The following is a 27674-nucleotide window of genomic DNA, read 5'->3' as shown; positions in this document are numbered from 1 at the left end:
ACCCTGTTACTAAATGCACAATTGCTCAATTGTAATGAATTGCCAAATGAAGGATGGAAGGACAAAGCAAAGAGACACTTCTCTCCTGCATAGTGCAAACATTTACCAGACTCCAGCCTTGCTTTCAATTGAAATGCAGACAGAAAACCAAATCCGATGTAAACTGGAGACTGGAAAACTTTGGGTTTTAAAAAAAAAAGTCTTGATGCCTGAGACCTGTACTACTAGTAAAAATAAGACATACCAAATGCTTGGCAGAGAAAAATGTGACTGTTAAACTATATTTTGATGAAACTAAACACAGGAGAGGGAGGGATGTGAGAATTGTGTGATATTTACCACAGAGAGATCTATCAATGCTCACCATCTGCTACCATGCTGCAGACTTGCATACTGAGCAAGAAGACTTCCACCTGGAAGATGAGACAAAGGTTCAGTAGACTCTGGGGTTTAGTTTAATGCCTTCAAAAAAAATCTATTCAATCTGATCGTGCAATCTCAAAGTCACAATCTAACGAGACAGTGTTGCCATTATTGCTACAGTATATGTTTGTCTTGCTTTTCTTCCCCCCCCCCCCCCCCCCAAAGACCCTCCTCTGTGTAGGAAGGCAGGGGAATAGCACTGTTGACTTTGTGATCTTCTTGCCAATTCTTTTTTCTTTCCTTATTTTGTGCAGTTCAGGCAGATCTTGGCAGTCTCTGGCCAGCAAGATGGCTTGGCATATTCTCAGCTTCTTTCTGCCTTGATAAATTGTTGTCTGAGAGTGCACACTATTGTTAAGTGTATTAGCTCCCTCAGTGCTATCCCTGATTAACATGAAAGGTGGTAATGGTCTATTTTTCATGAGGAAGACTGACAGCATATTTTGTCATTGAACTGCATCAATGCAAGAAGCTCGCTGGCGAGTGTCCCTGACATATGACCCTGTTTACATAACAAAGTCACTGTTTGGACTCAATGCAGAAAAAAAACTTTATTAAGAAAATGTGAAGTTGGCACATTTTTGTCTTCTACTGTGTGTGTGTGTATGTGTGTGAGAGAGAGAGAGAGAGACAGAGAGAGAGAGAGAGAGAGAATGTATGTGTGTGTGTGAGAGAGAGAGTCTGTGTGTGTATGTAAACATATTCAAGTCTTGAAGGGTGACACGCTGCAGTGTTTACAAGAAACACCTTACTTTACCTTTGCTGTATCACGTGTTGTCAGTATAACAACAATATATCTTAAAAACATAATCCTGTTATTGTTTGGATGGTTTTTATTCAAACAGTGTGTGTCTCATAAATAATTTGGGTGGAATACATTTCGTAACTTTTTGCTTGAGAGCGTTCACCAGAAAAAAGGAGAATTTTCTCTTCTAAGAATCATAGTGTATCCAGATCCTGTTCCCTCCTGCAATGCACTGTCATTTTCTGTTCCCACAGCACATCATTCATTTCGATCAGCATTGTTGCAGTCCCAAACCATTTTTTACAATGAAGTGGTACAACTAATATTGAAGACGTTACAGTAACATGATGTTGTTGATAGACCACGGCTTTTGCTTGCTTATATCTCGGGGTCTATTTCTCCTACTTGCTTTAAACGTTCTGGATGCATTTTACACCCCGGGGGTATATGTTGTGGTCCTACTCAATATGGCTGCCTGGTGGCCATCTTGAGGTTTTTTCTCCCATTTTATGATTGTGCCAAAACTCCAGAATGGTAGTGAGATTTTACTGCTACTGAAACTAGTGTGTAAAATGTCCAGTGAATGCTGAATTGCGGGGTTATTTGTGTGTGTGTTTTTTAAATTTGTTTTTGTATATAAATATAGTTGAGTGTTAAATATATACAGTGCACATTGCATGGCATTGTTACCCTAGAAGTCTAAAGTTACTGTCTCCAAAGGAATAATTAAATCTCTCACTGCATTAAACATCACTGTCAATAAGAAACTGGGGACATTTGATAGTCCATATATTGCAACAGAAATTGAGTTGTGTTTGGGTAAAAATGCAAGCTGTTGGGTTTAATATCAGCAAAAACAGTGGTATTGATTTCAATGAACACAAAAATGAAGTAGTAACCTTGATTCACATTGGAAAAAAAATGTAATCTTAACCAATTTTAAAAGCAATGTCTGGACTTTTAAGAAAGTGAATGACCCAAGGACACTTCCCAAGCTCAATAGGGATCAAATTAATGTCGACTAGACTTACCATTCTTCCCAGTCTTATTGGCAGTTCTGCAGCAAATATTTGAAAACCATACTCTGATCAGAATACTCAAATACAACTTTTTAAAAAAAAAATATTAAAATATCTGTGTAGCTTTTAGTATGATTTACAGTGAATTGTGTGCCTTTTCTGGTGTAATGGAGATTATGGCAAGGATGGTGACGTTGGGCTATTCTGGACAAAAAAAAAAGAGACATTTCACCATTAAGTTACGGTATGTTGTCTAATGTGATCTGAATTATTTGTAGTTTTAATAGACCACAAAACACAAATGACTAGAAGGATATCTGGAATAAGAAAGGACAGTAAAGTTACACTGGCAACTTTCCAAAACTGGGGGGGGGGGGGGGGGGGCAGGCATTCACATGTAAAAATATCTGTAATATTTAGCAGTCAATAGTAACTCTAGTAAAACAGGAATGAGGTGCATAAATGGAACTTTATGGTGCATTATGCATATCTCTTGGATCAGCTGTAGAGATGCTAGGAGTCCTAATTGCAAGTGAATTCCTTTGATGTTAAAAGCTGCTGTATAGTGTCCTGCAGCATCAAAGAACATCCTCCCCATTGCAATGCTGTGGACTGTGAGTGTGCCTGCACTAGAAGACTAGCTCTACCTCCGCTACGCTCCCCTGCCTCCAGAGCCCGCTCCTTCTCCACCCTTGCTCCGCAGTGGTGGAATGACCTTCCTACAGATGTCAGGACTGCCCAGTCCCTGACCACATTCCGGCGCCTCCTTAAGACTCACCTCTTCAAACAGCACCTGTAGAACTCCTCTGTTTGTATCCTGGGACACTATCACCCTTCATGTAAATGTGCTTTATTTTGCTCTTATCTGTCCCCTATTTTACTGCATTTAATCCTGTACTTCAGAATACTGTAATCTACCAAGTGTTTAACCTGTAGTACTTTGTATTTAATCATATCCTGATGTAACTATCACTATTTAATCATATCCTGATGTAACTATCACTATTATCTGCTGTATTATTGAATTGTGGTTTGTCACACTTGTACTTTGCTTGAACAAAAGTTATTGTATTTCTTGCTCTTATTGTATTACTTGTATTGTAACACTTGAAATGTATTTGCTTACGATTGTAAGTCGCCCTGGATAAAAACTATTTATATTTCTTGTTGATAAATACTCCACCTTTTAGGATTAATTTTTGCGTACTTGTTTTGAATAAGAAGCTTATGCCTCCTGCTCGGTATATAACAAAATAACTTAAGATGTCTTCTGACATTTACAATATTTCATAATTTAAATACCTAGATAATGCCAACTGGCAGCTGGGACAGGAGCTAAAGCTTTCTTTGAAGAGGAGGCTTTGCTGTTCTGCTCCAGGTGACCTGATATTTATAATTATATAAGGCAGAAATGTGCTTATTAAAGCATGCAAGCTAATAATTAAACATAACATCAAAATGGAAAGGTGACATGGAAAAATACATCTGAAATATCAGCTGTGGAGGATAATTATAGACTCCAAACCATATAACCTATGTATACAGTAAATGATCTAAAAGCAGAATTTAGTTGCTGTACAAAAATCTGAATAATTTGCTTTGTCATCATGGAGTAGAGCAGGAATTCTATTCTAGAACTGTGTTTTTTATTTGATGGCTTTAACAGACAAGTAAAACTACTATAAAAAATATATTGTTCTTTTGACCCAGTTATTCAGCTCGAAGTTAAGTGGTCATGAAATACCATCCTGATAACCCTTTTCGCACTTCTTGAACTGTAGTGATCACTTTGGGGGAATTGAAGTGATAATGGAGATGTTTTGGACCCAATAGAGGTTGATGAACTGGGGAATGGTTTGTTCTTTTTATCCTTGATAAGGAACACAATAGCAGATTAGTTAATATAGCTGTGTTAACTATACTAGAAATAGATTCCAGTATGGGGGGGGGGGGGGTTGATGCATGAAAAACTGCTCCCTGAATGTTGGTTTGCTGTATAGCACACAGATGGGCACCAGATAGAACTAAGGGGTTTCATGTCTTCGTTCATATTTTTGAAAAATGTTTTCCCTGCATAGTTGCTGTTGTGTCTTAGAAAACATTTGCATCTTCTTGGATCCGATCATGGACGTGGTCAGGAGGCTGTCTAACGCTCTTCGTGGAGTTGTTTGTGAAATCTGAAACCGCTTCTCAAGACTCTGTTGTTTTCAGGGAAGACGTTCACAGGAAACAGTAAATTGGTTTAGAGCAGTCGGAGCAGATGGACTTGTTTCCACGTTATCAGCATTTTTATATTTAACACTTTGTCAGCAGAACAGATTCATGTATTCCAGACATTCATTATAGAAGATCCATATTCACAAAGTATTTACCACTGTCCAAAGTGAAATCACATGGTTAAATATGGGTCATTCCAGTCATACCAAATTCTGTGGGAAGTTTTTCCTCTGTTTGTGGTAATGTAATTTGCAGCCCCTGAAATGAAAACGGAAACAGAACCTGCATCTGTTTATCCATACATAATCTAAATAATAAAAAAAAAAATAATAACAATGGGCTGGAGACATTATTAGTGTAGCAGAAAGTGATGTCTCCGTAGTTTATGAAAATTCTGCTCTTTTAGCAATTTTGTTGTTTTAAAAATCAACATAATCTGGTTACACCTGTATTTTTTTGTTTTGTATGTATCTGAAACTTGGAGCTAAGGTCAAGGTCACATTAATTGTTTGTTTCGTCCCTCATTGCCAGAACCCACATGTGAACATGATGGGAATTAGAACCGTGTCTGGGGATGACTGTTTGTCTCATCACTGCTTAAGTTGCTTTTCCTGTCAGTTTAAATCCATGTGGATCTCCTTGAAGGTTTCATATAATTAGTTTCTTAAACCATGGTCTCTTTGGTGAATATGGCGTGGCGACCATAAGACTGGCTAAGTCTAACAGCCACAGGACTGTTTTCACTGGTTCTTATGTCCATATGTAAACACCAAAGCTTTTCTGTTTGCCAATTACAAGTAACTATGGTTTGATATATCTGGAGACATCAATGTAAACTGTTTCATAAATAAAGAAACCCATGACAGGAATGACTTGTCAGCTAACGTTTGTGCTCCGCTCTTCATGTTATTTTTCTCCTTGTTGAGTTTTGTCCGGTCTTCCACAGAGATAATTTGTAATTTGGCCATTGTTGTTTATTTTGATGGTGTCTCCAATGGTGCCCTGTGTGTGTGTTCTAGTAACCGTTATTCATGAACTATAATACTGTTTGTTTATTATTCACCTTTTTCTTGTGTAAGCTAATTTTATTTATTATGTGCTAAAGATGTGCAGTGAAAACACATACAGACTTGAATAATGTGAAAAAGCATACTTGAATGGGAAAAGGACAGGTTAAACTTTCATGAAAAAAGACCCTCTTTCAAGCCAGATAGTGGTCCTTCTGTTTGGCATTGCACAGATTACCTCTGCTTCTCAGTCATATATTGATTACACATGAGACAGGGAGGTATTTTTTGTGAATATAGTGTGCAACCAATATGTTTGTTTTATTTGAAAGAGGAAACTAAACTAACTAAACATAAATATTTAGAAATGTTGTTCCCTTTGTAGAGCTGTGTCAGATTTTTGATTTCTGTTTTTATTCCACTGTTTCTGTTATTACTTGACTTGTGTCCTTTTATAACCTTCTGCTAACGATAGTAGTCAAAGTTTATAAAGAACTACTGCCTTCTAGGGTCAGAGAGTCCTATAAGGAGACAAGATACAGTTTGTGTTCCTGAAGCTAAAACAACCTTTGGAGAATGTTTACAAATCGGGTCAACAAGATGTGTGTTCTGGTAAATTCAGAATGCATAAAAGCCTAAACTGTAAACATGGAATTCTGGGCCACTGTAGCTTGAAGTACCAAATCTATTGTGAGACCATCAGTCAAGGAGTTGCTGTCTATTGTTAGTATCACTATAAGCACAATTGTAAAGTAGTATCACTAGCTGTTCCAAATAGTTGCTAAAGTAATAGTTGCTAATGTAAAAAAGGAAATAAGTAAATTTCTAATTCAATAACAAATTTCCCCTCAGAAAAGCTCTTTGGAACGATCTTTCATCGGGAAGCTGTGCGAATTAGCCACAATACTTATTCCTCCCAAATATACCTCTCAAGGGACCTTTGTGTTTTAATCTGAGGGTTTGTAATAGACCTGAAAACCAATTTTCTTGTTCAGATTTGTTATGAACTCCAGTTCTCATATGGTGCTCAGTGTTCAGATTAAATTGTCAGCATCATACTTTATGTATTTAAAAAGAAAAAGTGGACATTAAATCAGTTTTTTTCGTGGATTTGATCCATTCATTTAATTCTAGAAACTGTCTAAAATACAGAATATTGTACAAGAAAGTTGCATACATCTTCCCTTGAAGAGCAAGGTCTTTTGAAAGAGTCTGTGTGCTAGTGTTAGTTTTGTTAATGTAAAACATTGATTTCTGTTGTGACCAACTAAAAGAACGTGTTTGCTGAAGTTGAAAACCGACACTGCTTTAGGAAGTACTAGGAACTCCAAGGACCTCAAAACATACCTAATATAACAAACAAAACAAAAAAACATATATATATATATATATATATATATATATATATATATATATATATATATATATATATAAGCTCAAAGAGCCAGCTGCCATATATATATATATATATATATATATATATATATATATATATATATATATATTGCTCACTCATTTTTAAATTTAATTTCTGTGGGATATTTATGATTCACGATGGCTTTTAACAAATCTGCTCAGTACCAGGTCCAGCAAACTGTATATCTGCAGCATTGTGCACCAGGAGGTGAAATTGGAATGGAATTGCCACAGGCCCCAGTGTCAGATTTAGTTATTCTGAGTAGATGCCATTGAAAATAATGATGTAGCTGGTTTGGTTTCTATTATGTGATTTATATGGCTTAAGTTGTAGTGGTCAGAAAACCCATTCATTGACTAATAATGGATTTAAGAAAGCATCCCTATTCATTAAGGTTATTGTTTTATATCAGGCTAAGTAATACCTATTTATGCACGTTTTTCACATTTTTAGGACCTTGTTACATTTGTAAACTCTTGACATTGTTAAACTCCACAGCGTGTTTGTGGAGGGCCCCCAGCTATCTCTGACCTTACCCGTCAAAGCTACTTAACCGCATACCTGCCCAGTTCCCATCAGAGTGGCTGTGTTCTGTTGGGCAGGAATCCAGCCTGTAATCACAAGCCACTGAACAATTACTCTGAAATGTATTTTCTTCGTTGCTGCTGATAACTTTCCTTCATTTCAATGCTGGTATAACACTGACTGTCCTTTTCAGTGTTGGCTGTCAATTGCAAACAAAACACATTTTTGGGGGTAACATTAAAAATTGATGTCACACCGAGTTGTTCTGCATCAGCAGTAAATGAAATGTTTGGGGTACCACTGCAGACGTGACAGAAATACATGCATTTGAAGATGGGACCATTGTCTATCCAAAGATAAACCCATTCGGCATGCCTGGAAAAGGGTTACTTTTTGGGGGTACTAGTGTTTTGCATGTGTTTGAAGAGAATCCAATTCTATATTTATACATGCCAACTCGGTACCATACTGTAATTTGAAAAGAGCACTTGAGCCAGACTTAGAAACTGGATCCTTCCACTTTGCATGCAGAGCATTGCTCGATAGCACTGACACCATAATCCTTTGCAGACTTTTGCACTTTTTAAACGATTTATTATGTATCTGGCACATGCGTCACTTCAACAGCAAGCATGCTGAAGAAGAGCTGTGAGATGAAGCAATACCTAGAATTTCAGTGATGCATCCTGCTCTGAATAATATAGACATTCATGTCAAGAAGCAGGTGGTTTTTCATTGCAGAAAGGTTGTTAATTGTGCAGTTTCTATAGGTTTTATAGAGAGCATGTTTTTTTTATACTCTTGTGAAGTTCTTGCGTTATTAATCCTCCTAGATTTTCAGATAATGACTTAAAATGTCATTTGGTTATCCAGTGACGCTCATTACCAGAGCTGAAGGTTACCTGATTGTAAGAAATTGCTCTTTTTATCTTTATTATTCAGGCATAACATATTTTATTTCATCCCACAAACAAAGCACCAGTGGTACTGGGTAATGCTACAGTCCAAGGTGGGTGCTGGCATTTTTCAATAGAGTTATTCATTATTAAATATAAGCTTCTTTTAATGTAAGTTAGTTTTGCATGTTAAGACCAGTCATCTGTTTTCCATTTAAACATTCTGAATCATGTCCTTTTTGATTTCTCCATCTCCCCTGCCCCCTCCCAAATCTCTAGAGCTCAGTTATCTTGACCACACATACACAGTACTGGTATTGTAAAATGAAAGCAGTCCTTCGGTAAGGAAAGAGTGGGACCGAACCACTCGTGTGAAGTCTATTGGTTTTATATAAGGCAGTCATGATATTTGTACATTGCAAAACCCCATTTAGACCACCATTGGATTTACTCCTAGTGATTTGTTTTCTTGTGTCTTCTTCCTGCTTCATGTATAATCCTGCTTCTCTGTGTTTGTAATGTCTACCCAGCCCCAGCATGGTTGTATGGTGTTGCTGTTATTTGAACGCACCAGTACGAAATTACATTTAGCTGAAGAGTTCTCTAGTTTCTATGAGTTTATGCAGGTGTGTCTGTTCAGTTGAATAATAGATAACAAGGTAATGGTGATTTTATTATGGAAAATGTGCATACATCACATAAAGCATTATCCGTGATAATGGGGTTGTTTTAAGCACTGCACTGTACAGTGTCTGGCAATGTTTTAGTAACTGCTAAGGGCCTGGTCTCATTTATACAATTACTGTATATGGATTCCTTCCACTATCGCTAACCTTTTATAATCAGAAAAGCTCCAAGTACTGTGTATGCATTCTACCAACATTCCTTTATGATTGCCAGAGTTGTTCAGTATTGTATGTTTCACTCTGCACCTCATAACTTAGGAAGTGGGAGTATTTAAAAGCAGCACTCTCGCCACCTATTCATATGTAATGGTAAGCCTTAGGTTAAAGGAATTTTACTCTGTCATGTCCAAATGAAACACAGAAAAAGACAGACTGTTCTCTTTCCTGGCTAATAATACTAGCTAATGAAATTCTGGTCGTTCATGAGGTCAAGCTTAATATAAACCTGGTTTAATTATTTTAGTATTTTATTAAAACCTGCGTATGAAAAATGTATTTAAATATAGTTAATGTAATTATTTTGGATCAGAATATACATGATCGTTTCTTACTGTATATATTGTGGGATTGTGGGCAAAAGATACAGTAAAATGCATATCATTATATTAACTTGCCTTTTTTTCAGTGTTCATTGTCAAATTCAAACTCAACAGTATTTCTGTAGAGGATTTGTTGAAATTGCCCCTTTATTTAAGCTATGTATCCCAGTATAATGCAGAATAAAAGTAGTAAGTGAAAGGGAAATTTGAAACGTGTAATTGCAGTATCGTTTTTTGCATTTACTAAGCTAAACCAAGTCATACTTTACTTTCTTACAGCACAGTGGAAACATACTATATATCATTTTGTGTAATTGTGTTGAATAAGGAAATCACTTTGGAAATTGCAGGTTCAATCATTTAGGGTTTGTTGCTTAATTCTGCAGAGGCAACTCTCAATTAGATGAATGGAAACCAGATTAGGGTGTCCATCTGTCGGAACATCTGATTCACAGAAATAATTGTTCTAGTTCCGTCTAAAATGCAAAACGTGAAAACAAATAACCCCAGAGGAGCCTCTCTGCATTTCCAAAGGTACTTTCATGATTCAGTTGGGTGCGCTCTGGGTTTTGATAAAGTGGGTATTCTGTAAACCGTTTTTATTTCGATTTCTTTGATGTTTATTTCTAGCAGTCTCTCCTATTGAATTATCCTGAAGGAAACCAAATCCGTTTGACATTATAAAGCACAACAGGAAGGGAACATTGTGCATATGCATATGGTTACACCACCTGCTTTACTAACCTAAAATATGTTAACGCAAAGGGTTCAGAAAACATTGCTTTTCATCATTGCTTGGTAACCAAATATGCTGCAAAATCAGTTGTTTGCTATCGTAATCCCTACGTTTGGTTGATGTCATGTCCATATTGAAAGCAATTATTGGTGTATTAGAATAGCAATTAACTGAAGTGTGACTAAGGTGTCACTCAGATTTTTACAACCATTGATCGTGGTAATATGGTTGTATGTGAATGAGCCAAAATCTGTGCAGCGGTTTTGGAGTTTCTATTTTAAAAACACCAGGATTTAAATACCTTTTAAAATCGTGTCTTGTACACCTAATTCTTACAATTATACAGAAAATATAATATTTTATGCAATTTTTTTTTGTTATTATTTTAGAGTAAATAGCTTAAAATCCTATTCCAGGTGTAAAAGCATCCATCTCTGAAGGGCTGATAAACTTCTAATATAAAAACCATTGTCTTTCCTGTTTTCTGTTGATTTTGTTTTGTCATTTGAAAATATTCTTATAGTGCCCTCTGCTGTTCAGACAGTTCAATTTAATGTCATTTTTTTATGCTTCAAAATATAAAAATCTTGATCACCTAAATTGAAAAGCTAACCAGTAGATCAAGTACCATCTGTTTTGTAATTTTAATTGGAAGTTAGATGCACTGGTTCTCAAGCTAATATGTGGTGGTCAAACTCTTCACTTTATAAAGGCTGACCAATGGAAGGTACCATCAAGGGAAGCAATACTAGGGACAGAATGCAAGCCCAGACAACAGCAGCAAAGTTTTGTGTATCAAAGTATCAGACCCCCCAAGCGGTATTCAGAAAATGACCTTATTAAATCACAGACCAGTAACCTTTTCTTGTTTTCTAAAAAGTGTGCTTTTATTAAGATATCGCATTGATGGCTTCACTAGTGTTCATTACTGGTCTGCCCTAGAAATAACCTTTCCAATGTTACAATAGAACATTACTCCCCCTGCTGTGCCACTTTACACATTACAGCATTCTTTTACACTTGTTTTTCACAACCAACAAGATGAAATTGAAATATATACATATATACTGTAATATAGAAGAAATCACTTTTATTGTATTTCTGAATGTACAAATTGTACATATGGCCAAATCTTTTGCATTACCTCTATTTTTAGGATTGAGAGATCATTTAAAAAAAAAAAAACCCTACACCTACATGAACATAATTTAGATATTTTATTTAACATCATGTAATCAAAGAAAGTACGAAATGATATTATTATTATTTATTTCTTAGCAGACGCCCTTATCCAGGGCGACTTACAATATCACATTATTTTTACATACAATTACCCATTTATACAGTTGGGTTTTTACTGGAACAATCTAGGTAAAGTACCTTGCTCAAGGGTACAGCAGCAGTGTCCCCACTAGGGATTGAACCCACGACCCTCTGGTCAAGAGTCCAGAGCCCTAACCACTACTCCACACTGCTGATATTGCAACCGTCTACCGGAAACCATAATAGTAGTACGGTATTTCATGTTAGATTTTCGTTAAGTATATGGAAAACTACAAAGCGATATGTGATTCAATTGACAGTGAGGGCAATTCAATAATGGATCCAAGTTGAGGTGGATCTACAGTAAATGATAGAAAATAGGACCCACCCTGGCAATTTGTAACGTTTAACGTCAACAGAGACCACTAGACAGAAATAATGCCCAACATCTAACACTTCCTATCTGCTGCTCTTAAGATCAATAGACCCCAGTGTGCTGTTTTTGTTATGTTCTTTACACATACTCACAAGCAGCATTATGATGCAGCTCATCGTGGACACCTACAATGAAACCCCATCGGCACAGAGAAGCAGACACAGATGTGACAGAACTTAAAACTGGGCCCAGCAGAGTGACCCCACCCCCTCCCCGGAAATAAAACAATATATAAATCCAAACTGATCTTTGACAATGTGTTCCAGTTTAATAGGTCCTGTTAGCAATTTTTATTTGTACAGCGGCTTCTGTTAATATTGCATTAGTCCACTTGGACTACAGTTACAGTGAGGTGATCTTCTGAAAACATGTGTCACTGGAAAATCCACAACAGCAAAATACAAGAAATGATGGATTTAAGATTTGTTGAGCAGTAGTCAAACAGGATTTATGTAATATTCAAAACCAAAACATCGTAAAAAAAATAATAATTAAAAAAAACCTTACAGAACTCCATAGTGATAAACAAGTCCACATGCATGTCCATCACCATAACTAATTCATTCTAATTCATGTGCATCAATATTCTGCTGCTATGGGGGAAAATTAATAACTCTTCAGGCAATCCTTTCTCCTGTGTACTATAGAGAGTTATGAGAAACTCAAATAAGGGTGAATCAGGATTTGTATATTAGACAGATACACAGTATACCTTTTTATAAGCTTTTAAAATTATGTAATTATATATATATATATATATATATATATATATATATATAATTACAAGGTCTGCTATACACTGTTTGTGAGATTTGATATTGTATGATGTAATGCAATATTAATATAAAACAGAATAAAACAATGAAAGAAAAGAAAACATAATATGCAGCACAAATGCTAGCCATAGGACATTATTGTATGTGGAATTATCATAGTCTGTGTAACTAGTTAATGGTGTTATATATTCTCCTTATGAACCGTTTTGATATTTGTTGTCATTATTGGAATAAAGCAAACCCAACACGCTGCACAGCCAGGTTAACTCATTCCTAGATTAAAGTGTGATATCAAACAAACAAACAATAGGAAAATAAAAGGTGGTGTCTTGCAATGTTCAGTTTAACATACAGTAACATTTACTCTGTTTTTTGTCTCGGAATAAAAAACATGTCCAGCATGTTTTGAGTCTCTCTGGGGTGCTGAGACAGATCATTGCTGGTTTCCATGTTTTTTAAAGAGCATCCTGTCTGAAGCTGGACAGTGTATCTCTTCAGAAGGGTAACCAGGATCACTTTCATCATCACCAGGGCTGCGTGCTTCCCTATACAGGACCGAGGGCCAGACCCGAACGGCTGGAAGAACCGACTGGGAACCTGTGAGCAACACAGATTGATACAATTCACAAGCAGGCTTTACAGTACGAGTATAAGCTGTTGGGTAATAATACACCTCAAAGGTGTTGTGAGAAGGCACAAGCTTAATGTCTTCCTAGTAAGTGTGACACCGACTCAATGGCAAACCTTTCATTATTAAACAAATGATGTGAAACATTAGACTGTAGGAGAAAAAAAGTGAAGTTCAATTAAGAGTTGTTTCAAGTGACGATATATAGCCAACCTCCAACGCTAATAATATTGAAGTAAGCACACTTTTTTCTAAATAAAAAGTAGTTTTGTTGGCAAAATAAGATTTGTAGTGTTAGTTGCTTGTGTGTGTTACCTGTAGATTTACAGATTGTTCAATAAAAGTGAAGCTTCACTAGCAGCTGGCGTGTGCTTCAGATCATACTTTATGTTAATTTGCCATGAGGTTTTCCCAATGCTCTGTATTACAATACAGCACCACATGTGTACAAATAACTTGTCCTTGTGTTTTATTTTTCTACTGTAATAGTGTATTATGTACTGTTTAGTACTATAGTAAATGTGAAATAATGTGTAACACCTAAATGAAAGGTATTCTTTTATTTGCTTTTTATATTAATTTACTACATAACTATTTCTTTTAAAAGGCCCCGCCCATTGTTTTAAATGGTGCTGCTTAGTTTACTGCAGTTACAGCAGATAACATGTAAATGTGGCAGCCTTGCTTCCTAGGTGGTCTGTTCTAAACTCCAGGCTGTAATTTATAATTGTTATGTCTCTAACTTTAACACTAAAAAAACCTTGCAGATAAACCTTTGCAGCTGATGCTTAGAAGAGGACAAAGAGAAGGGGTGAGGGGAAGGGAAAATGACTTTTATAACAGCCTAGGTAATATTTGTTGTGTAGAAAGTTATGACTTACAGTTTTGTGAAAGTTATCCAGGCTGAATTCATTTGGTTTGAGAAAGAAGTCTCCTTTATGCATCCAGCCCATGTTCAAGATGATGTTTGTTCCCTTTCTCACAGTGTAGCCTTCAATGACATCATCTTCAATGGCTCTGCGCATGGAGAATTCCACCACTGGATGGAATCTCAGACTCTCATTGATGAAGTTTTCTAAGACCTTCAGATTCTGCAAGTCTCTTTTTTGTATTTCATGTTCCCCTAAAACCAAATGAGTTTAAGATGTTTTAGCACTCCTCCATGAATTCTACTAGCTATTGCATCCCTCTGCCCTCAATAGGCATGTTCCAGTTACTACTTGCAGTACTGTGGAGTTTTAAAATGCCATTTTTAGGAAAGCAAAATAAAGATTTGAAGAGGATCAACTCTGATATATTTTACAATAAATATTTTTTTAACATCGGCTTATCAGGCAAAAATCATCTGAAATGCATCAGCAATAGTGTGGGGTTGGAAAAACAAGTAAAATGTAATTCTTAAACTGGTAACATCTGCTATCCTACTTAGTGATGATAAGAGCCAATGGTATTAATATAGAGTTAAAACACAGCAGTATCTAGATGATTCAAATATATCACGACAAGCTTGCATTTGTAAATTGGTCGTGGTGATAAATCAGCATTGACTGTGTTGATCGTAGTGTCTATAACTTTCGTATGAGAACTGTCAATACTGAAAGGACAGAGAAGCTGATGGAGTGATTTGTATAATTCAACATGCCATGTTCTATGTATCATAATGAGGTGTTTTTTCTGTTTAAAAAGCTATGCTGAAAACAGGCCAAGGTCTAATTGTACCAGGAGACCCCTTTAAAATGAATCCTGCATTTGTCAAGGTTCAGTGCTGTTTTCAGCAGTCTGGACAGTTTTTTGAATCTACACATACTAAGCTGTTTACTGGTTAAGATTTTGAAATCCTTTTAACTAGCCTCTTACCTATAACAGTGTTAATTTCCTCCAGCAGTTTCCTCTCAACCTCGGGGTGTTGTGCAATAAGCATTAACATGTAAAACAAAGTGACCGACATGGTGTCAGGTGCTGCTATCAGCATCTCCAGCACACATTGCTTCACATTGTCAGCAGACAGCTCTCCGTGACTCTATAAGAACAGAAGACAACATCCGATCAGACATTACCACCAATCTAATGACACACACCGCCCCCATGTGCCATTTATAAATAATCATATTACACTTTTATAGATGTGTAATAGATTGGTATGTAAAATCTATTGCCACTGTACAATAAGCATTAAAAAATGTTTCACAAATACTTTGAATATTACTGTAAGGTCTACCCACCTGAGCAAATATTAATTCTGATGTGAAATCAATGTAATCATCCAATTTCTCAGCTTCTAGAAGTGCCTTTCGCTTTTTCTCAAGGAGATTATCAATAGCTTTTGGTAATTCCTGTCTGGAAATGAAGACCATATACTGTAAGTGCAATGCATACACTTCTTGTAAGAAAATATAATTTGGTTCAGTACGTGAAGGCACAAGCTACACAGATGCCAGTCAAACCGATAAGTAAGAATTTGGATGGGTCTCTTTCCATATTCCATTAAATAGCAATACTGTTGAAGACATTAATACATTATGTAAAATATCTGGGACAGATTATGTATTTAAAATATGTAAATTGTCTTTTGAAAACTATCGGCTAAAGTAACATAGCTAAACTCTTAAGATAATCACTCAAAACTGCAGACAGCTCTAGTGGTATTAGAAATGTGTATTTATGCCCATTTTTATTTAGTTTTCAGTTTAAAGCACTAGCCATTAGAGTGCTTGTACCCTAGATTTCTTGTGTGTTGCAAGATAGGATTCATTACTTACGCAGCAGCCTCATGTCTTTGATACATCCATTTGAACATGAAGAAAATGTCTGGCTTTAAAAGTAGTGCTTGCCAGGTGTCAAAGTACTGCTGTATTTTAGATACCACTTCCTTTTCTGAAATGAATGAAAAGAAAATCAATGAGAGTTCAATGGTTCAATACGCAACAGCCCATCCTGGACCATGTGAGCCATAAAGTACCATTGCATTAATCTGTGTACATTGCTATAGAGGAGAAAATTACAGCTCCAAGAAACTTTTTCTTTTGAGGGACATAGTTATACAAAAGCGATCTTAAATGCAACCATATTGACCATGGACCAAGGAGGTAGAATTGTCTTTATAGTCACCACATTCAAGATAGTGTATTGCATTTTATTTTCCCTAAAAAAAAATTATATGTATTTAACAAAGTGGATTTCATTTTAAAATGAAACACACACCGTCCATCGGAACATTCAGAAATAGCCTGTTGGAGACATCCACAGTGATCAGTCTGAGTAGCATTAAGACGTCCACCTGGCCGTGGTGATTGGTCATCTCGGGGAGCTTGTTCAAGTATAGAGTAGTGGAATCCATACAGGCTGCCACAGCTTTCTGCAATACTGGACCTGTAAGAGCTAGAGCAAGGTGCAAAATGAGGCAATGAGATTAGCATTTCTTAGCAACTAAAAAGCTACCAGTGTCACATGTTATTAGCTGTGTTTTTTATTTTTTATTAATAAAGGAACAACTTACCTTTAGCAAAATAGGAGCGTAACTTCTTCCAAAGAGTAACATTACAGTTAAAAATAACCCCATCATTCATGCCAAGACACTGCAGACCCTGCTTGTTACCGAATCGCGTGGCATACTTTCCATGTTTCAATACGTGATGCACTGCAGAGGATCTGGATTAAAAACAAAAAAAAAAAAACGCAAGAGATGGAAAGATTCATGGATACGTTGGCATTAACGTGTCGTATATTAACCCATCTCTTGCAGCACATTCTGAACTACACTTTGTTTGCTAATAATTGGACTATAATATATATATATATATATGTGTGTGTAACAATGTGTACCTGCTTAAGATGAGAGTTTCTTTTCCGCCAATCCATACCCTGACCACATCTCCATATTTCTCATTGTAGTAGTTGCTTGCATTTCCTATTCCTGTCCATAGAAATCTGCCATATGAAAGGAGTGCACCAATACCCATGCAGAAAATGGGACCTGCAGAACATAACACAAATAATCAAAATAAAGACAAAAAACCAGAGTGAATTGAAGAGTATATTCGCAACAGTTTTCTAAATGGCTTTTGGTTCTTAGTAATTCACTGTTGGGGTGTGCTGTGTATATGTACAGTATCCTCATTTTAAATCTCAGTTGGCATGGTACTAGCCTCACTGGTTTTGTATTCTAAATGTAGTGTGAATAGACTGTGCTCTGTTCACAAAGCTACAACTCATGGTTTTGAATGAAATATCATTGGATATGAATGTAATGTTCTAGATTGTTGTTGTCTTCTTTTGAAACATTTCTGAACATTGTCTGGGCATCCCGTTGTAATACTGCAGAAATTAGTTTGAACTATATTAGTGTCTGCAGATTTTAAATTATTGCCATTTTCTATCAAATAGGATGGTCACGAAAAGAAAATGAAGATAAATTTTGATTTTGAATTTCAACATGAATTTAAAAAGAGATTTAAGCATCTCATTTATTAATTCATCAATATTACAATTGTACCAAAATTGACTTAGTCTGTTAAGTATGTTAACTATCTTTTTATTCTTTAGAAAATAGTTCATTCTAAAACATTCACTGTACCAACAACTGAACTTTAGAGAAAGGCATGTACAGTAAGCGCTCTCTCTCTCTCTCTCTCTCTCTCTCTCTCTCTCTCTCTCTCTCTCTCTCTCTCTCTCCATATATATATATATATATATATATATATATATATATATATATATATATATATATATATAGGCATATCCTTTAGTTTAAAGAATAATATTTACCTGGTATAGATGCTTTAGCCTTACAGTTCCACACCAGCATGAAGAGACACAACAGGAGTGAAAGAATCGCCGTAGTTCCAGACATGCATTCTGGCACAATGTCAGTGATGTTGTGATGAACTGGAACGAGCATCTTCGATATTCGCTCCTCCAACAGGACCTGTTTCATTGTATGGATAATTTGTTTTTGGGATAGATGTTTAAAGCTGGTTGTGCGTTTCCTTTCCTCTGCGCAAACAAACGTCTACTTGTCTCGGCAGTAGGTTTCTCTTATATACTTGCAGGTTACAGTTATTAGACAGGGCAAAGTGATTTAAAAGTCAAAACAAAAATAAAGATAGTTTACTTCTCCCCTTGAACCAGCCCTCAAGTAACCTTGATGTTAAGTACCACTCACTTACCCACAACAATTCTTTTTTTATCTTGTCCTTGAGGATCAAATGATGACGCGATAAGTACACAATGTTAAATGTGTAACCAAAACATACCAAATGAAAGGTTTTGAATTTGATCTTAGACCTGTACTTTTTTACAGCTGTTTTAAAACACGAGTTTTTCAGTTTTTACTGCACACATAACTGACTCCAGCTTTGTACAAAAGTAAACCCCTGTTGATTGATTGTATTTTCAGCTTGGATGCATCTTTTTCAACTTGTTCTGTAATAAAAGTGTAAACTCTGAACCAAGTTAAACAATCGTCTTTCACCATAATGTGATTTTTATCATGTTTATTTTTTGTAGTGCTTTACCCAAATATTATTAAACATGTATTTTTAATACTGGCATGAATTTAGCAGAGTCCAAAATATACAAAACATCTTCACTGATGTTCGAGAATCCTTTTAAAATTGAGAAGCTTTTTTTGTAAAGACTCCTCTGTTGTCAGACAGTGTGCAAATATCGCATAAGTAATTTGGGCTCACATTGGCTATCTTGTGAGACGATACAATAAGCTCATCTTTTGCCAATATATAGAATCTACCAAGAAAAACTATATATACTGTATAGTAGCGACATAAAGTAAGGAAGAGACAGTATTAAGATTTCAAAAGCGCAAAACAAAACTAGACTTGTGCAACATGCAATACCACACCTTTGTAAACAATGACCTTCAAAATGCTCATGCTAGAAAATACAAAAAAAAAAAAAATAATAAAAAAAACTCTAGAATGATATTGTTTCAGCAAGTGCCACCAAAAAGCTAAACACAGCCATAAAAGATGGCACTATGTGCATTTGCTGTACTGAATGCTTGTATTGGCTATTACACCTTAAAAGCAAAAGTCGCTTGTTTTTGTTGTTTATTTGATAATACAGTTACAGTGTGTGGCCCCAATTCATATTTCCATATATTGTATGCTTCACTCATACTGTCTCTGCCCCCCCAAATTGAAATTTGTAGTATAGTAGTGGGTAGTATAAATTTAAAAAAAAAAAAAAGTTTACAACAGTTTACTGTAGCAAAACCACAGAAAAGATGAATGACACACAGGATGGTGAATGAATGACGTATACACACACATGAGGAACATGGTTAACTGAAACATTACCATACAGACTTACCACTGTAACGTTTCCAATGGGTTCAACTCGCACAGCATTGAAACACTGTTAAAAGTGAGTACTTCACAAGGCTTGTAAAAAGCAGTCTATAAAGCTTAAATAAGGAGCCCCACTATGCACATATTCTACCACATTTTAAGAAACTAATTCCACTGCCTGTTTCCAAATCTACACTATCTATACAAGTAATTAAAACAAAAACCATTTCAGAATACGGACCTTGCTGGTATTATGCTGGTTGTCCTGCTCAGCTGCAGAAGATTGTTGTATGTTGTCTTGTTTTATGTAGACCTTTATTCAAGGCTGCCTAGCTGTTTTTCTTACCGCTGAACAACATTTTTCCTTCTACCTATTCTGCTGCTATTTATAAAAGTGTGCTTGGTTCCTAATTTACTGGTTGCCTAGATACTGCAGTAAATTGTAGGTACAAGTGCCATTACTGTCAGAAATAGGGCTTTGCTCTCTCACATTTTGCATCAAAGCCTCTTTTTAATTTGAACAATGATGCACAGATGCTGAATAAAGTGATTTGATGAAGAAGAAAAAAGCTTTGGAGTGTTGTCTCAATTTAGGGGTAGTCTAACTTCACTGCTGGGTTTGACAGTAGAAAAGCACTCATTATCCTCAGATTACAATGCTTTCATAAGTGAACATTTGGAATGCTGTGTTATTTAAAATGTACCTCTCAGCCCTGCCTGTGTGTTTCCTTCCTATTCCACGGGTAAGGCAAGGATACTTGGGGGACAGGTGAAAAACCACAACCGTTTATCCATATTTCATGTGAAATAATGTGAATGCTTTTATTGGCTGGTCAGTCGATCTGCTGTATTGTATAAATATGAGCAGTTTCAAAAGACCACTGAGACTGGTTTATCCAAGGAGAGTTAATTATGTGAGATAAATACATTACAATAACTGCAGCATTCTATTTGCATTTTTGTCAGAGAAAATGAAAATAATGTAGAAAACTGTCATCTTTAATTTAATTGAATTAGTATGAATAATTACTTCAAGAGCTTTTTTTCTGTTTGTTGCTTTTGTTTTGGGAAATCCTGCAGCTTTTGTATATGCCAGTAAAAAAAATAACAATCTGTTCTACATCAGTCATTTTTGTATTCTTGGGTTTGGAAGCATCTGCCAGCTAAGAATCTGGCAGATCTGCTGTCTTGCCCATCATGACTGAAACTTTAAACAAGGGAGAAGCCGCTTTTATATATTGCACAGTGCAAATTGAATCCCTGACATGTATAACAAACTAGTCATTACTTGTGCGCGACTGCCCGTTTGCTCTGAAGTATGTGCTTGTATATGTGTTGTATTTTTTGTCAAACACGTAGATTATTATGGGGAAGGATTTCTACATCTAGACAGGGATAAAGGGCTGTGGTACATAGTACATATTTTGGACTAAGTCGCTGCCCACCTATTTATTCAAAGGAAAGCTGATATTTAAAGGCCATGCCCCTTGCAGCAGCTGGCACACAGTTAATAAAGCCCTTGGCTTAGCATTGGTTTGGTTTTTTGTACAAACAAACAAAAGATTTGGAGAGACGCACAGCAACTGCTTCCTTGTAGTCGGGGAAACCAAGCCGGAATATTACTCGATTTCCCAGGGATTCTAAAGCTTGTCCTCTTTCCTAAGACTTTGTACAATGCATCTGTCTGCCCTCCTACCCATATTAAATGTTTCTATAGAATTCTATAGTACAATTACTATAGAACACTATAAAGTTCTATAGGATTTGTGGCAGATTCTATAGAATACTATAGTACTTCTGTGTACTACAGTACTTTCCGAGTACTGCTTTATAATACCTTTGTAATGCTGGTCCTACCGCAGAAGGTACGCAGAGTGTTTTGCATTTCTTAAAATGAATGATTGTATTCTTTATAAAGGGTTGTTGTTTAATACTACACTATTCCTCTGAATCACTGCAGTAACCAAGTAGCTCAAGGACATGAACACAATTAAGCAGATATATGTTTTACTACACAAGACAATGTACAATTTTTCAGTTATTTAATTCTATTAAACCCTTAAATACAGACTATAACAACGTTACTTTGACAACCATTTCGCTATTGTTACCTGAAAAAGACGAGGCAATATATTAAAACAGAACGCCCTTTTTATTAAACTTAACATATATACATTATAATTTTTTGTATCTACTGAAAAAGAGAAATGTTAATGAAATGCAAAGAAAAATAAAAACTGCTGACTTAACTGTTTATAAACACTTGTAATGGTTAGTCATGTTGCTTAGTTAAACTCTGTTATCTCACTATACAACATTAAATACTGAAATTTGTCAAACAGTTCTATTGCAACTTACAAATGACTGCAAGCAATTCATTCTTTGGAATGCATGTTTTAATGTTTGCCTCCATGCCACACTGTGCTGACCACCCTCCAGTTGCACTGTGCCTTCACATGTACTCTGTGGTGTACAGGCCATGCATCAGCTCATTCACAAACTGGCGGGCACACTTTTGCAGAAGTCCTGCAGTGATGAACTGTAAAAAAATAAATTCGAAAATTTATTAGAAACCTGAGTAGAAATATTAAACCCACTAAATGGATAATCATGAATTATACTCATGAAAACTTCACAAACTTTAACACAGGTTATTTATTTAAGGAATTCTTTATTTAAGAACGGTTTTGAAATAATTAAGGGCCAATGATCACCAAAATCCATTTCACATGCTTTAAAGAGGGTTAAGAGTATGTTTTTCTATTTCATAAAATTCTTAATATTGATGTTTACAAACTTTACAAGCATGGTTTACAAATTGCCTTTAATTGACACAATTCTGTCAGATTTCTGTAGTTATAGAAGGAATGTTTTTATTAAATGTAGTAATCGATTTCCTAAAACCTACACCTTCAATGCGGATCTCAGAGCTGGTGTGGACACTCCTGGTTTCCCTAGTTGACATCAGCTATAAAAGGTGTGTAACATTTATTAAAAATCCACCTGTGTTTACTGTGACAACAATGAAAAGAACACCAATAATACTCCCACTTTTGGACTACTTTATTTTTTCTTAATCTACAATGATGCTGTTTTAATGTCAAGTTAGAGTCCCTTGATTTCTTAAAAACATAAAAACAATGGCATTCCAACATTTGGAATAGTTCTACCAACAACCTAGAATTTAGGTGAGTGTTCTGTGCTATAAAAAGTCACAGTTTTCATAGCCCAGCCCTTATTTTGAATTGGCTGAAGTCACTACCATAACTCTAGATAGGTCACTTGAGGTACTAAAAGTACATTATTTGTAAGTCTTAGTACACATTCGATATACTCACATCTATGCCCTCGTTTCCATCACTTTCTGACTGTACAGTTTGTGAAACAGATGTCTTATAACAGACTGACATTCCAGAAGCAGTGGGTTCAAGAATGGATGATTGGTCTTGTACTACTGATTAAGCCATTTTCAGTAAAGATTTCTAATGTTGTTTGTTTCAGGCAAACCCTAGAACAGACAACACAATAATGAGAATATTTAGGTTAAATGCCTTTGATATAATATATTTCGTAGTACTTTTGGCCATTTCCATGAACATTTACCAGCTGTACTGACATTTCCAAGATTGCCACTGTTATGTGATTTCATTTGTTTAACCATTCAATTAATTGACCATTCAATTAATGCAATATAGCAATTATGACAATTTTTCATTTATTACAATTCAGTATTTTGTATTTAAATATTTAAACAATAAAATACCTTTTAACAAACGCAAACCTTTTGATCCTGGCGTTTTCCTTACGCAGTTTCTCCACTGCCATGGAGATCAAAACCGTTATATTTGTGATCCTGTACTCTGCTGATAGATTTAAAGGAGAACTTGCCATGAAATTGGTAATTAAATCCTGCACTTTCAAAACCGCGTGTGCTGCAGCTTTGCAACATCGTTTATTAACAGTGAGCCCATGTGAACCTTTGTTGCAGCAGTATCGTTTAAATCAAATGGCAGGCCAACAAGGTGGCGTTTGTCTCGTTACTATCTAACCTTTTAAAATGCCTTATTTATAATTAAATTTAATCGGTCACATTATTATGCAATTACTTTAAATGTGTCCCTGATAAGATTTGTTTTTATTAGGCCATTGTATTTAATGCTGCAGCTGTGATGTCACCAACAGTACTGGAATCGAATATACAGAAAAGTAGCGCGCACACACACAATTAGTTTAACTGACAGGTGCAAATTATGATCTACCCATGTTATCAATTAAAATCATATCAGGATGTTTTTGGTCTCTGTTGGTCAAATACATGCAATTGTATTTTTTCTTCTTCTTAATGATCTGCGTTTTCACAGCACATTAATTTCATAATGGTTTCTGAGTGCTTCTTGTTCAGATTCTCCTCTTCCATACTTCAGCTGTCTGTTTGCGATGCCCTTTCCAAGTTTGCTTCTGGTTTTTAGCCTTTTATTTTAATTTTAATTGCGGAATAACACAGATTTTATTACTTTTTTTTATTTTTTATCTGAGAATTGTTCTTTTTATTGCGGATCACCTCAAAATAATAAAGACGCACAGCAGAGATGACATCAGTGTGTTCAACTAGAATGATATTCTTTAGTCAGACCACCAGATGGCGCAGTAGAACACAATTTTATTCTGCTTGTTATTTGGCCTCCTCTAACAAAAATAATTGTACAACAAAATAAAATACACAGTTGCTGACATGCTTGATGCGACATTTTAGAAGAATCAAAGAATATCCCAATATGCAGCGCGTCCATGTCTGTGATAGTGGTGCTACTTTATTAAGATTGCTACATACAATACTAGCACGAGTGTTACGCCATGTTTTTTGCTAAGAATTCTTAGACAGAATTACTAAAGTATTTTTATGAAGCTGTATGCATTGTTCCCTATCAACCTAATTTTCTTTGTGCCGTCTTCGTTGTACAATCCTGCAGTTCCGGAGCACATATTACCCTAATGAAGCCAGTCCTCGGGTCTCCCCCAACAGTCGGCATTTCTGTTAAATTCAGGAACTACATTTCCTCACAGCACTTGCAGCCCGCTTCCGAGTTCAAACAGTGTGCAGCCTCTGTGGTTGCTGTAGAGTCGTCAATAACTTACGATACAAGTATACAAGACAAAATCGATCTGGTTGAAACACCTGCCTGGAACGTCAGGGAATTTGATGAACTAGCCTTCCTGAAAGGTTTGCTGGCTATTGCTGTGTAAACTACTGTTTGTGGCCATAGCACTGTTCTTGAGCCATACTTACTGTGCTTCCTCACAGAACTTCTTGAAGGAAGCATTTATAATTGTTAAAAGAAACCCAAACTTGATAAAACTGCAGACATGTGAGAAGTTTACAGTTGTGTTTTTATACTGTACGTTGTGCTATCCTAATGCCAACAATACTACTGATTTTAAAATCAAAACTGTGAAGATTTTCCTATGTGTTTTACAAAAGCATTTTGTAAAACTAGGAGTTCTAGGCCTCATACGTAATCAGTATTCACTTTGTGAATTCACTTCACTCCTACACTGTGGTCCAGGAATTTATTTTGTTCAATTGGACATCTTTGTAGTGAACAACAAGCAAGATTATGTTTGTTATATTATTTTCTAGAGCTGAAATTCTTTGGCATGAATAAGCTACAGTGAAAGCTCCCTGGTATGTTTTAGCAATGGATGATTTTGAGTATAGTCCCACACAAAACCTGGGGTTTTCCATATTAATGGAACTACTCCTGTATTGCCTTTCTGTGAATCGGTGAAAGAGTGGTTTGTTTAATTGTAAAGCATGTTTTAAATATCAGCATATAATTAAAATGTGTGAACGAATAATTACTCGCCTATTACGTCAACATTTACATGCATGCGTTCACTGGACTGCAGCAATGTCTGTGAAAAGTCAGATAGGATTGTGCTGTAGTGGTTTTGTACTTGAATGGTTTGTATGGATTTGGGGTTCCTCCTCCATTTGCTGAGAGTGACCCTGGAAGAGGTGAACTGGGGCTCCACTGCAAGCTGGGAAGCTCTGCATGTCCCCAGGAAGGAGATGCTGTTGCCGAGGTGGTAATGGGGCATAAGGTGCCCATGAAAAAGATATGATGACTGGCCTAAGTGTTTAAATAAGCAAGCTGATTGAAGATTGGAAGAAATCTTTATAACACTGTTTGTTTTAGTTTTAATGATTCAACATATGTTGGTGTACCCAAAAAAATATTCTTAAAAGAGAATACACCATAATGAAAGGTGTTGTGCTTATGATTAAAAAAAAGATCAGCACTATAGGGGTCTCGTTTTAAAATATTATCCATACAACATCCTGAACAGAGCTTAAATATGTAATTTTAATTATAAGTAGCTACTGCTGCAAATAGTAACTTGCTTGACATATTTTTTGGACAAAAAGTCAAGTAAGTTGGCCTCTGTCTCTAAACTACCTTTGGGGAAAGTAAACAAAGACTGGTAAAGAGAAAAACATACTGGAAAAGTAGTGAACAAAAGTCTATGGCTATACTGTGGTAAACTGGCACCAAAGACTGGTAGTCTTTATACAATTGAACCTCATTTTGGGATACTACAGCTTTAAGTGTGATGCTTCCCTGTCTAGTTTTGGCCTAAAAGCACCATTTGGATGTATGTCAAGAGTGTTATTATGCACTTAAGACCATTATTCACGTCTTCGTGTTGTTCCATCGCTGAGTGAAAAGAATCTAAAGGCTTTCTCAATGCTCAATGAGAAGAGGTGCAAGGGGAAGCGAGTGAACCTCTTAATATAGAACTGGCACATGTAAGTAAGGGTAATTGGGGAATATGGCCCACATTGTCTCCTCTAACTGGCAACACAAAATAGGAACAAATGAGCCAATGAATAATCCAGAATTTTACATCATGATGCATGATAATTAGTGTTTTATTATAGCAGCAATTAAAGTATTTTTTTGTATTGATGGAATGCTTTTTATCATGTTAAAACATACCATGAATACAATGCTTTAACTCATATTTCTGAGTGACATCTTCATTGTACAAGGAACATTATATAACTGCAGTGCAATTAATGCAGGTACAGTAAGTGCAATTTTAATAAACAGCAGTAATGCATGCAGTGATTACAATATTGAAGATTGTAGTTTAAGATGTTGCGATTTAATTGGCGAGAGACTGGTTTATACCGGTATATGTGTTTTAAATAGACTTGAATATCTTTTTGTATTTTTTTGTTCTGTTCTGGCAAAGAGTGAATGGTGGTGTGGATAAAACGGGACAGTGCAATTTCAGTGTCCTTCAGAAGTATTCTGAAATGTGTGTCCTTGGAAAGGGCCTCTCTGTTGAACTCAGACAAACAAGACTTCTTTAATCCATTAAAACGATGAGGACTGAAATGAGCTGTTGTTGAATAGCACTATTGTCCTTGATGAATAAGTAAGAAAGTTCCAGCATATGTTGTAGAATTACATAAGTCCTGTTCCTTGCATTAAAAAAAAAAAAAAAAGATTCTTGGAAATAGGGGAAAGCAAATTCTAGAATATTTGTATTTTAATTTAACTTATTTTTTTTTTACTTTTAAAATACTACAATTTTAACAGCACAAAAATAAATAAATGAAATATGAATTGGGGAAATATAATCATTTTATTCAATGTCCATCCATGGAGCATTTTATGTTTGGTTCTTTTTAACTTGGATAAACTAATAAAGCATCAACTAATAGTCACATGGCATAAATCTATAGAAGTCATATGGACTCAATCAAACCGTGTTCTATTGCTACTAAGCTTTGAATACACATCTACATAATAAGCTGCTCTGTTTACACAGAGAAACTGCAGATGTATTCAGTTAGTTTGAATAATCCCCCTGAAACGCTAGCATTTCAGTTCCATCGCCTACACTTCCACCCCTCTGTTTTGGCTGAAATCTAGATTGATCTAAACATGCATTGTTTGCTTTTTTGGACTCAACCAGCTTCTGCAACATATGGGTGCTGTTGGTCTACAGCTGTCAAAATACAAATATTGCCAGCTGTAGAACCATC

General features: G+C 35.8%; 1 protein-coding gene and 2 long non-coding RNA genes across 4 annotated transcripts in view; 1 reads left to right on the top strand and 2 right to left on the bottom strand.

Moving 5' to 3' along the window:
* Positions 1-13384, top strand: part of LOC131699128 (uncharacterized) — a 31752-nt gene extending 18368 nt beyond the window's left edge. Inside the window, exon 3 of the long non-coding RNA XR_009308046.1 lies at positions 13217-13384. This is a non-coding gene — a long non-coding RNA (uncharacterized LOC131699128). The remainder of the gene's footprint in view (positions 1-13216) is intronic.
* Positions 12153-20094, bottom strand: LOC117428169 (aromatase). 2 transcript variants are annotated; one of them, XM_034901890.2, is made up of 10 exons: positions 19860-20094; positions 18078-18237; positions 17136-17286; positions 16810-16961; positions 16515-16691; positions 16073-16187; positions 15536-15650; positions 15171-15333; positions 14195-14436; positions 12153-13282 (listed from the first exon to the last, which is right to left on the bottom strand). In XM_034901890.2, exons 2-10 carry the CDS (start codon positions 18208-18210, stop codon positions 13046-13048), a joined length of 1485 nt encoding a protein of 494 aa, XP_034757781.2. In that variant the 5' UTR covers positions 18211-18237; positions 19860-20094; the 3' UTR covers positions 12153-13045. The 2 variants fall into 2 exon arrangements, with proteins under 2 accessions (XP_034757781.2, XP_034757780.2); XM_034901889.2 differs by lacking the exon at positions 19860-20094 and having other exon boundaries at positions 18078-19154.
* A 1675-nt stretch (positions 20095-21769) lies between these two features.
* LOC131699195 (uncharacterized) lies at positions 21770-24025 on the bottom strand. The gene is made up of 3 exons (XR_009308082.1): positions 23382-24025; positions 22957-23126; positions 21770-22157 (listed from the first exon to the last, which is right to left on the bottom strand). It is a non-coding gene; the product is annotated as an uncharacterized LOC131699195 (long non-coding RNA).
* Positions 24026-27674: the final 3649 nt, after the last annotated feature.

The sequence above is a fragment of the Acipenser ruthenus genome, chromosome 21, assembly GCF_902713425.1.
Source record: "Acipenser ruthenus chromosome 21, fAciRut3.2 maternal haplotype, whole genome shotgun sequence".
Lineage (NCBI taxonomy): Eukaryota > Metazoa > Chordata > Actinopteri > Acipenseriformes > Acipenseridae > Acipenser > Acipenser ruthenus.
The sequence above is the reverse complement of the archived record's forward strand: the minus strand, read 5'-3'. Positions and strand labels throughout refer to the sequence as shown.

Coding starts and splice junctions, on each gene's coding strand:
- LOC117428169 (XM_034901889.2), bottom strand. CDS start 18,246: ATGAAACAGGTCCTGTTGGAGGAGCGAATATCGAAGATGCTCGTTCCA. Junction 17,287..18,077: donor GGCTAAAGCATCTATACCAG/GTAAATATTATT, acceptor TATGTTCTGCAG/GTCCCATTTTCTGCATGGGT. Junction 14,437..15,170: donor GGAAATTAACACTGTTATAG/GTAAGAGGCTAG, acceptor ATTTGGTTTTAG/GGGAACATGAAATACAAAAA.